Source organism: Diabrotica virgifera, chromosome 6 (assembly GCF_917563875.1).
Source record: "Diabrotica virgifera virgifera chromosome 6, PGI_DIABVI_V3a".
NCBI lineage: Eukaryota > Metazoa > Arthropoda > Insecta > Coleoptera > Chrysomelidae > Diabrotica > Diabrotica virgifera.
Genome location: NC_065448.1, coordinates 29,111,050 through 29,123,041, shown reverse-complemented (window position 1 = coordinate 29,123,041; position 11,992 = coordinate 29,111,050). Strand labels below are relative to the sequence as shown.

Below are 11,992 nucleotides of genomic sequence, written 5' to 3'. Positions count from 1 at the left end.
ATTAAAATTAATAAAAAGCTTAATTTTTACGGAATTAGAGGTATTTCTTTGAATTGGTTCAAATACTACTTGGATAATAGCAAACAACTGCTTAGAGCAAATAATACTGACTCTAATCTCAAAAATATTGTATCTGGGGTACCACAAGGTTCAGTATTGGGTTCTCTACTTTTCCATTCCTTTACTTTTCGATGGAAAAATTTGTCTTTTTACTGATGATACCAGTTTCACTTGGAGCAAATCAAATATTGCAACTCTTCATGCAACTATAACTTCTGATCTACATACAATAATTAAAACCTGGTCCGACTCTAATTTACTCTCTTTTAACGTAGATCAGACAGTAGCATTATCCTATGAAGAGCTCAGACTTGCTTCCAAATAACAACCAGATCAGTACCGTTGATTCTGTAAAATTTCTTGGTATTTTTTTAGACAGCATAGTCAGGGATCCCATGCCTATTTTCACCATTTACTACTAATTCAATCAACTTGTGTTTTGATTAGGAAAGTTTTGGGGTAGTTCCGATTTTTTGTATTATATATGTATTTTGGCCTGCTGAATCCGAATATGAGGTTTGCGCACAAAATTTCGTGACGGAAGACGGAACATTGAGTAAATCGAGAAAAAAGCGAAAAATTTCTGTTTTTCCTGATTTTTAGTTTAAATCTCGAAAACTGTTTATTTTTATGAACGTTCTGTCAACAGAAATGAAAAATTAAAGTACTTAAAATTCTCTACAAATATCACTATTTATTTTTTTTTTCAGAAGAACCTTTCGATCTAAAGTGCAAGTTGAAAGTTGCCAATTTTTAACGGTTTCTGCAAAACCTAATTTTTACATTCCGAAACTTTATTTTTTATTAGAATACTGTCATTTGATAAAGGGTACCCCCCGTTAAGATAGGCAAAATGCCCTCACTCTCAGAATTCAATTTTTTAAATTTTTTCACGTTCTGTGCAATTAAAAAATGAGATAACTCGGATTTTTAGCTCGCCACCCCCCTTACCCTTCCCCCCACAGCCAAAAACGTAGATTTTTAGATTTAATTTTTTTTAGTTGGGTTGTAATTGATTTAGAAATTTCAAAAAATCCACACGTGTAGCTGAGGCTTTTACAAAACATGTCCATTTTTTATGGACCCTTAGGCCGAGTGTACATAACCTCAAATTTTGTTTTAACTTTTTAAAACCCATAACTTTTTTTTGGATGGGGCTGCAGGTCCAATTTTTTTGCATTTTGTGTATTTTATTAAAAACTATCTCTCTGATTTTTTCAGATTTTTTCGTCAGGTGCGCCATCTTGAAAAATCCGGAAAATTGTTTTTTTAGGAGGGTTTTGGGGATTTTCTCCATTTTATAGACTGCAACATAGATCAACTCAAGGTTTTGTTAATAGATTATGTATAATTTGAAATAACTGAGTATATTAGGATATTCAAAAATTGGGCGAAACACTTTTAAACCCCCCAAAAACCATGTTTGTTTAAAGTTTTGTAAGGATTTTTGCGGGTCTCATTATATTTTTTGAGGTCGATACTGCCTGAATATTTTTTATATTTTTTTACGTTCTATATGATTTTAAAAAATTAGGACTCACCGCAATTTTATCCCACTTCCCCTATTCCCCCTCCCCCACAGCCAAAAATGTCAATTTTTCGATTTTATTTTTTTTTAATTGGTTTGCAATTAAATTATAAATGTTGTTATGAAGCTATTTCTTTGTGGCACTTTTCTAATTAATTATTCTAAATGGGAAATAAGCCACAATTTAACTAAAAAATGATTTTATTTTCCATCTGTATTGCGATAGAGAGAATTCGATAATCTGTGACGCACTGAAAAAATAGTTTGGGACGATCTATATAAATAAGTCAGATTAAATTAAATTATTAGAAGATTTTTTTACCAAGCAACATTTTTGTTTAATTTATAAATATTTTGTATTTTGACAACGACGTCCGCGGTGGACGTCGAAACGTTAATAAAATCATTTTTTTAGTGAAATTGTGGCTTATTTCGCATTTAGAATAGTTAGTAATAATTACATTATAAATTAAAAAAAAAATCACACGCACAGCTGAGGCTTTTACAGAACATTTATTTTTATGGACCCGAAGGTCGAGTATACATATTATAACCTCATTTTTTTTTTGTTTTTTAATAGGTACGTGTAATTTTTTTTGTGTTTTGTGTATTTTACAAACCATCTACGTTTGGCTCATAATGCAAATAGTCGACGCTGTATGCTTGTCCCGTTCTGTAAATTAATCCGATTAATTTTTTTGCACAAACTTACTCAAAAACAGGTCCTTATAACAATAGGTCTGGATCCCGCGCATGAAAAAAAAGTTGATTAATAGCAAGCTGAAAAATTGTTAATAGCTTAAGGGTGTCTAGTCGGACAAACTTTGATATATGGGAAGACTGGAACAGGGGAAGTTTTAATTGTGGAACAGGTTAAAAATTTGGAACGGTCAGACCACGCCAACGGCACATGTATTTTGTCCGACAGAACAGAGATTAAACTCTCATGCAAAAATCAGACTGCTATTTATCACCAAATGGGCGTTTTAATGAGTGGAACATGTAGAATATGTCAAATGACAGGAATTATGACAGGTGATAAATAGCAGTCTGATTTTTGTATGAGAGTTTAATCTCTGTTCGGAGAGTTTAAGTCTGTTCTGTCGGACAAAATAAATATGCCGTTTTCGTGGTGTGACCGTTCCAAATTTTTAACCTGTTCCACAATTAAAACTGCCCCTGTTCCAGTGTTCCCATATATCAAAGTTTATCAGACTAGACACCCTTAAACTATTAACACATTTTCAGCTTGCTATTAATCAACTTTTTTTTCATACGCGGGATCCAGACCTACAAATATTCAAGGTTCCAGGCATTACCGCGGTCGGAAAATTGTTTAAACATTTTTTTAAACGAATTCAAAAAATCCATTTTTTCACTTCGGACAAATTTGTTTTAGATTCTCTGGATCAAGCTGAGCAAAAAAGGTATGTTATGATTTTTCTATAAAATTGACTGTTGTCGAGTTACATGCAATTTCAAATTTGAAAAACGCGAAAATTGCCATTTTCAAAGCTTAATAACTCGATTAAAAATTATTATTATGAAAGTCATAAAGTGACCAACTCAAAGTTTAAAGCCCCCCTGCAATAGCCTAAAGAAATTTTTGTCATTATTTTATTACTAACGTATTATAACAACTTATGTATTGAAGCGGCCGTCCGCGAGAGAGAGAGAGATGTTCAATATTCATTGGACGTTTTAAAAAAATATCGATTTGAAGTCAAAAATACGTTTAAAAAAAATAAAAAAGGAATATTGAGGTTATATGTATTGTACACTCGAACTACACGGGTCTATAAAAAACAGATATAAGTTTTGTAGAAGCCTCATAAAAATTTTAAATTAATTGCAACTTTAAACAAAAAAAAAAAAATAGAAAACTTTACGTTTTTGTGGGGGCAGGGAGAGGGGGTGGCGTGCTAAAAATGCGATTAGTCTTATTTTTTAATCACATATAACGTAAAAAAATAAAAAAATATTCAGGCTGTATCGATCTCAAAAAGTATCATTAAGCCCGCAAAAACCCTTACATAACTTAAAAAAACATGGATTTTGGGGGGTTTAAAGGTGTTTTGCCCAATTTTTGATAATCCTAAAATACTCATTTATTTCAAATTATATATAATCTATTAACAAAACCTTGAGTTGATCTATGTTGCAGTTTATAAAATGGAGAAAATCCCTAAAAACCCCCTAAAAAAACAGTTTTTCGGATTTTTCAAGGTGGCACACCAGACGGAAAAATCTGAAAAAAATCAAAGAGATAGCTTTTGATAAAATATACAAAATCCAAAAAAAATTGGACCTGCAGCCCCCTCCAAAAAAAGTTATAGGTTTTAAAAATGTTAAAAAAAATTGAGGTTATGTACACTCGACCTAAGGGTTCATAAAAAATGGACATATTTTATAAAAGCCTCAGCTACACGGGTGAATTTTTTGAAATTTTTAAATCAATTGCAACCCAACTAAAAAAAATTAAATCTAAAAATCTACGTTTTTGGCTGTGGGGGGAGGGGTAAGGGGTGGCGAGCTAAAAATCCACGTTATCTCATTTTTTAATTGCCCAGAACGTAAAAAAATTAAAAAAAAATGGAATTCTGAGAGTGAGGGCATTTTGCCTATCTTAACGGGGGGTACCCTTTACATCCTCCAACCTTGGAGGTGCTGATAGCCTAATTATCACAACAGATCTTGCGATAGCACCGTCAAATGAACATGTGATAGTGGTGGGGGAAGATATCAACCTTCTGGTCATTTTGATTGGCCTGGGTAGTCCTAACACGAAAAATGTATTTTTTCTGAAACCAGGAAAAGGAAAGGTTTGCCAAAGCTTCTACAATCCTCATCTGGCTGCTGAAAAAATCCTAATGGGCCATATATTATTCCTACATGCGATGAGTGGTTGTGATACTACCTCTGCATTGTTTAATCAGGGAAAGCTCAAATTTCCTAAAGTCCTGCAGAAGAACACAGACTTGCAACCAACCATTGAGGATTTTAAAGACCCTAATGCACATCAGGATGAGGTTGCCACACTTAACATGTTTCTCATAGCTCTATATGGAAGAAAAGAAAGATCAGTCTGAACGATTTGAGATTCGTATCATTACCCCCTACCGAATCAACTGCACGAGAACATTCACTTAGAGTTTACTATCAGGTACAGCAACGGTTATCTTTATGTCGAGCCACACCTGACCAGCAACAAAAAGATCCAAATGAGTGGGGTTGGAAAAAACTACTACTGGTCTCGTGCCAGTGCCAACCACTTTGGACCCTGCACCAAACTCACTTTACGGTATATTTTGTCCTACCTTTTGTGATAATGAATTTGTACAGTTTGGACCTTTTTTCTCGTTTTAATTATTTGTGCAGAAAACTAGAAATTTATCAAATGACAGCACTCTAACAAAAAATAAAGTTTTGAAATATAAAAAGTGGGTTTAGCAGAGACTGTTAAAAATTGGCAATTTTCAACTTGCACTGTAGACCGAAAAGTTCGTCTGAAGAAAAAAGTAAATAGTAATATTTGTAGAGAATTTTAAGTACTTTAATTTCTGTAAACAGACCATTTACTAAAAGTTAATAGTTTCTTAGATTTAAGCAAAAAAGTGGGAAAAGGCAGAAATTTTTCGCTTTTTCGTGATTTACACAATGTTCCGTCCCAAAATGTTGTCCGCAAACCTCATATTCGGATTCAGCAGCCCAAAATACATATACGGGTGTTAGTAAATAAGTATGAACAATTTTAAGGGCTAATTCTACATGAAAAAATAATGCCGGTTTGCTCTATAAACATATGTCCGCAAATGCGTCGTTTGCGAGATACGGGGTGTTGAAATTTTTATTTCAAACTGCCAATTTATTTATTGCTCTAAAACCAGTTGAGGTATGGAAATAAAATTTGGCGTGTTTTAGGAGGTAGCTATTGCGCATTTTTTGACATACAATTAAGAATTTTGTATTTATCATTGGCGCGCATACGGGTAATAGTCTGAATTTTTTAAAGAAAAAAATAGTACGCCACTGGGATATTTCAAATTAAAAATTATTTTTAAATTCCACGTTTAATTTTTCATAAAAAATTTTTCTTGCCTTTTTTCCAGATAATGCACTGTTTCTATGCAGAAAAATAAAACATCTTGGCGCGTATTTTTCAGTTCTTAATACATCATCAAGAACTATCCAATATAATAATACTAAACTACAACAATAACAGAAAATATTACTAATAAGATTTCAACTAGGTGCAAAGCTGCAAAAAATGTTTAAAATGATCTCCTTTACAGGTAACAGAAGAATTTTATATCCATCATTGGCGCGCGTACGGGTAATGGTCTGAATTTTTTGAAGAAAAAAATAGTACGCCACTAAGATATGTCAAACTAAAAATCATTTTTGAATTCCTCGTTCAATTTACGACAAAAAATCTTTCTTACCTTTTTTTCAAACGAGGCGCCGTTTTTATACAAAAAAATAAAACATCTTAACACTTACAAAGTATTTGAGATAGTTTCCATATGCATAGAAACTTAGTTCAAATACTTTGTAAACGTTAAGATGTTTTTATTTTTTTACATAAAAACGGAGCCGAATATGAAAAAAAGACAAGAAAGATTTTTTGTTGTAAATTGCACCAGCAATTTAAAAATAATTTTTAGTTTGACATATCTCAGTGGCGTACTATTTTTATCTTAAAAAAATTCAGACCATTACCCGTATGCGTGCCAATGATGAATATAAAATTCTTCTATAACCTCTAAAGGAGGTCTTTTTAACATTTGTTGTAGCTCTGCACCTAGTTAAAATCTTATTAGTAATATTTCCTGTTATTGTTGTAGTTTAATAATATTAATGGATATTTCTTGATAATGTATTCAAAAAATGAAAAATACGCGTCAAGATGTTTTATTTTTCTGCATAAAAACGGTGCACCATATGCAAAAAAGGCAAGAAAGATTTTTAATCATAAATTAGACGTGGAATTTAAAAATAATTTTTAATTCGAAATATCTCAGTGGCGAACTATTTTTTTCTTTAAAAAAATTCAGACTATTACCCGTAGGCGCGCCAATGATGAATACAAAATACTTAATTGTATGTCAAAAAATTCGTAATAACTACCTCCTAAAACTCACCAAATTTCATTTTCATAGCTCAACTGGTCTTAGAGTAATAAATAAATTGGCAGTTTGAAATAAAAATTTCAACACCCCGTATCTCGGAAACTAAGCATTTGCGGACATATGTTTATAAAGCAAACCGGCATTAATTTTGCATGTAGAATTAGCCCTTAAAATTTTTCATAGTTATTTACTAACACCCTGTATAATTAAAGAAATCAGAACTACCCCAAAACTTTCCCACTAGGGGGCTCGTAGAGTACAAATTGACTGAATTATACTAGAAAGCTAATTTTTCGTGGGTAGTTTTGACGAGACGCCCAACTTTATTCCGTCCAACAATTTCCGTATGTAGTAGATAACAAAGACAGCAGCAGCAAATTTTATTTTTCTAGTCATTAGGGAGGGTCAACGGTAGTGTAAATTTAAAATCTTGACTGAATTCCGCCGTTGTGTTAGCCGCCATTTTGATTTTAAACGGGTACCATTTTTGCTCAATATCTTCGCCATTTTCAACTTCTCAACAAAAAGTATGAGAACTAAAATTGTTGAAAATTTGATTTTCTACAATTTTTCTCATTACAATTTTTTTCATGCGGTCGATATTTTCAGAGTTATGGAGGAAAATAATGACAGTTATTATTTTAAGATTATATCGTAAAGATTAAGAAAGTTAAATTTGGGGCAGCTCGGCATGCAAGGTTAGGCCTGTCTAATGTGTAACCAGACTGAACTATCCCTGCTATCTTTGTTATCTACCACATACGGAAATTGTTGTAAGGAAAAAAGTTGGGCGTCTCGTCAAAATGAAGCTACTCACGAAAAATTAGCTTGTTAGTAGTAAATGGTGAAAATAGACCTGGGATCCCTGACTAGTAACCTTATGGTCCCTTCATATCGATTTGTTAACTAAGAAACCAGTCAGCTTGCTATACAGTAAGATCTCTTCCGAAGAAAATCCATTTAGCATCTTCCACAAAAATATATTTTCTTTGTGTGAGTCGCTTCTTCGATATGTCCTTCCTTTTTGGGGTTCTAATACAGCTATCCAATCCGATATTATTTTTAAATTACAAAAAAGAGCAATAAGGTACTTATCTATTTAGCCTAAGAACAACACATTGCAGAAGCTACTTCAAAGATCACGAAATTTTAAATTATAGTAATATATAAGGTTTATAATAAAAGAAATTAAAAAAATTAAGAGTATGATAAAATTTAATAAGTAAAATAAAATGATTACAATATTACATACCAACTATCTAGATTACTGTTCTTTATATAACTCATTCTTTACTTCGCTGTTTATGGCATCATAATAATCAATACTTTCGTAGTAGGTTTCGTTCGAATTTGTTTGGTCCTTATTTACTGTATTGTTATACCTTTCGGAAGTCTTCTCCTGCTTAACACTTTTTCCATTCTTCAAATTTAAACTCTTGAACTGCAGACAGGATAGAATCAAATGCAATAATATCAAGGCTACAATAACAGGCAACCATACAAACTGAATGATCCACAAGCTTTCAGATGATGGTGTGTTTTTATCATTTGAATCAAAAATTTTTGGATAACACCCCAATTCTCTAGGTGACCTATTTGCAGTACTATTATCTTGGTTGTAAGCCTCTAAAGAGCCTCTATAAACCATCATATCTAGTCTATTAGTACACCACAAGAGTGGGTTGTTTTTGGAACAATGTAATAGTTGCAGTGTAGTTCTGTTTCCTTTGTAAACAAAAACTAGAATTGTATTTAAATTTATGGTATATTCTTCTACCATAGAGCTCTGTATATTCAGTCTATATATAGGTCTTAAATACTGAAACGAAGAAAAATGGATATTAATAGATACAGAAATAGATAAAATGTCAACAAGACAAAAGTCAACAAGAAATTTTGATACCAACCAAATACAAAAAGAAACAATGGATGACTCAGGAAGTCTTAGATTTATTAGAAGAAAGACGTCAACATAAAAACAAAGATAATCAGATGTAGGGCAGTTTATTATTTGATATTTTCACAGTAAGTAGGGAATAGTTCAATAGTTCAACAAAGTCTACTCTATATACTATGGCGCTTTTATCTTGGGAGCGGTTCCCACCCCTTCAAGGGTATGGAAAATTTTTTTGGTTAAAATGACCACGGAAGTGGCTAGATAACCTAATTCAAAGCAAAAACTGGTCTAGATTTTTTTAAACTCAATAATACCTACTTTTTGAGTTATTCGTGGTCGAAAATTGGCCATTTTCATTGAAAAATTACACCTTTTCGGACCGTCTTTTGCGAATACCTTAAAAAACTATACAAAATATTTTTGTAGTTTATAAAAAAAAAACAAAGAGATTCGGTTCTTCGTAAATCTTCTAGTTATGATAAAAAAGAGATATGGTAGGTGAAAGAGTTTGTTTCTTTGGTTCATGCTCAAATTGGTGTATTCAACTTGAAATAACAGAGAAACGAACGATTTTATGTGTATAATTGCGCAATACCTTTTATAGCGCTTGAAAAGACCTTTAAAATGCGCAATATAAGATATCGATTACATTCAAACTAAGAGAGATATGCTGCAAAAAAAATGATGACTAATGTATTTTAAGAAAAAATAAGCAGTATATTTAACCCCTCATCCACCATAATTTAAATGCATCATTTTCCTTCTACAAAACGTTTTCTTATAGTATTATTTCCATTTTCAAAAAGTTGAACGGGTTTAAAATAAATGGTTTTTGAAAAAAATAAGATCAAATTAATTATAGAGCGCATTTTTAGATATTCTTAAAAATTTTCATTTTTCTCCATGTAACTAGAAAATGATAAAAGATACGAAAAAAGATGTGATACAAAAATGTAGGGTTTTTATAGATAAAAATTTTGGTTTTGTTTTTCATTACTGTATCTCTTATCGTTTTCAAGTTACATGGAGAAAATCTTTGAAGATTTGATCTTATTTTTTTCTTTTTCAAAAACCAAACATTTTAAACCCCTCCAACTTTGTGAACATAGAAATACCACTATAATAAAATGTATTGTGGAAGGAAAACGATGCATTCAAATTCTGCTGGATGAGGGGTTAAATATACTTCTCATTTTATCTTAAAATACATTAGTCATCAATTTTTTTATAGCATATCTCGCTTAGTTTGAATGTAATCGACATTTAATATTGCTCATTTTATAGGTCTTTTTAAGCACTAGGAAAGGTATTGGCAGCATTATACACCTAAAATCGATCGTTTCCCTGTTATTTCAAGTTGAATACTCCGATTTGAGCATGTATAAAAAACAAACTCTAATATCTCTTTTTGTATTATAACTACAAGATCTATGAAAGAACAAAGAACAAAAATGTCATTTCTAGCTTTTTTAGTTAGAAGCATAGTTTTTAAGGTACATATTCGCAAAAAACCGTTTAAAAAGGTGTCATTTTTCAATGAAAATGGCCAATTTTCAACCACGAATAACTCAAAAAGTATTGAGTTTTCAAAAACAATTATAGAACGGTTTTTGCTTAGAATTAGGTTATTATTATGCTAGAATATAATTATAATATAAAAAAATAAAAATAAAAATGTATACCATTTTTATTCATTCAGTTGCGGTGCGAAACCAAAACTGTCTTAATTTCTACTCAGATCAGAGAGTGCAGCCAGCACTCTTATCGACGATTTCACCTCTTGTTAGAGGTTCATCAGAGACTGCATAGGCTGCTTTTCTCTGGCCCAGGTAAAAATTTTTGACATATCCATCTCCCACCGCAACTGACGAGATGGTAGTAGGTGCCTAGCGGCATCTGCTAAATAAAAGACTAAGTTTTTCAACCTAATAAAAATATTTGTAAATTAAATATTTTTAAAAGATTTTTAATTGAAAAACTTTATTGGCCCATTCCCTGGTGACAACATCCAAGGCTTCTACAATATGCAAGCCAAATGGATGCTGCAGTGAAGACTAAAGGGAAGGAATTCTACACTATGCAATTCACAACCCCCGTCTTCAGCGTGGTAAAGTTCCAACGGAAAATGGACCTAGTTACTCTATAGGAGTAATACTAATATAAAAATAAAAATGTATACCATTTTTATTCATTCAGTTGCGGTTTCCGTTGGAACTTTACCACGCTGCAGACGGGGGTTGTGAATTGCATAGTGTAGAATTCCTTCCCTTTAGTCTTCACTGCAGCATCCATTTGGCTTGCATATTGTAGAAGCCTTGGAGGTTGTCACCAGGAAATGGGCCAATAAAGTTTTTCAATTAAAAATCTTTTAAAAATATTTAATTTACAAATATTTTTATTAGGTTGAAAAACTTAGTCTTTTATTTAGCAGATGCCGCTAGGCACCTACTACCATCTCGTCAGTTGCGGTGGGAGATGGATATGTCAAAAATTTTTACCTGGGCCAGAGAAAAGCAGCCTATGCAGTCTCTGATGAACCTCTAACAAGAGGTGAAATCGTCGATAAGAGTGCTGGCTGCACTCTCTGATCTGAGTAGAAATTAAGACAGTTTTGGTTTCGCACCGCAACTGAATGAATATAAATGGTATACATTTTTATTTTTATATTAGTATTACTCCTATAGAGTAACTAGGTCCATTTTCCGTTGGAACTTTACCACGCTGCAGACGGGGGTTGTGAATTGCATAGTGTAGAATTCCTTCCCTTTAGTCTTCACTGCAGCATCCATTTGGCTTGCATATTGTAGAAGCCTTGGAGGTTGTCACCAGGAAATGGGCCAATAAAGTTTTTCAATTAAAAATCTTTTAAAAATATTTAATTTACAAATATTTTTATTAGGTTGAAAAACTTAGTCTTTTATTTAGCAGATGCCGCTAGGCACCTACTACCATCTCGTCAGTTGCGGTGGGAGATGGATATGTCAAAAATTTTTACCTGGGCCAGGCCTAGGTTGAAAAACTTAGTCTTTTATAAAAAAATAAATTTACCATAAAATAATATTTAGCATAAAATATCTGCTAAAAATTAAAGAGATATACGGAATACATAAATAAATTGTACAAAGACAAAAGAACAGAGCAGATGGAAATCGAAGTAGAAGATGATAAAGTTTTAAAGATATTAAAAGAGGGAATTAAATCGGCATTAAAAAACAGCTAAAATGCAGAAGTGGGTCCAGACCAAATCCCAGTAGAAAGCTTAAAATTCATAAATGATGAAACCTTAGACAATATTGCAGACTTGTTTAACACAGTGTACAAAACAGGAAACATACCAAAACAATGGTTACTCTCCACATTTTGTGTTATCCCTAAAAA

At 32.2% G+C, this 11,992-nt stretch overlaps 1 protein-coding gene across 2 annotated transcripts in view; it reads right to left on the bottom strand.

The window, feature by feature from the left end:
- Positions 1 to 7,932: 7,932 nt before the first annotated feature.
- The window catches only part of LOC114328662 (uncharacterized), a 45,156-nt gene continuing 41,096 nt past the window's right edge, over positions 7,933 to 11,992 (bottom strand). Inside the window, exon 2 of one of the 2 annotated variants that reach the window (XM_028277579.2) lies at positions 7,933 to 8,536. In XM_028277579.2, coding sequence (XP_028133380.1) covers positions 7,982 to 8,536 — 555 coding nt within the window. In that variant the 3' untranslated portion in view covers positions 7,933 to 7,981. The remainder of the gene's footprint in view (positions 8,537 to 11,992) is intronic. The other variant, XM_050653905.1, reaches the window with a different exon arrangement.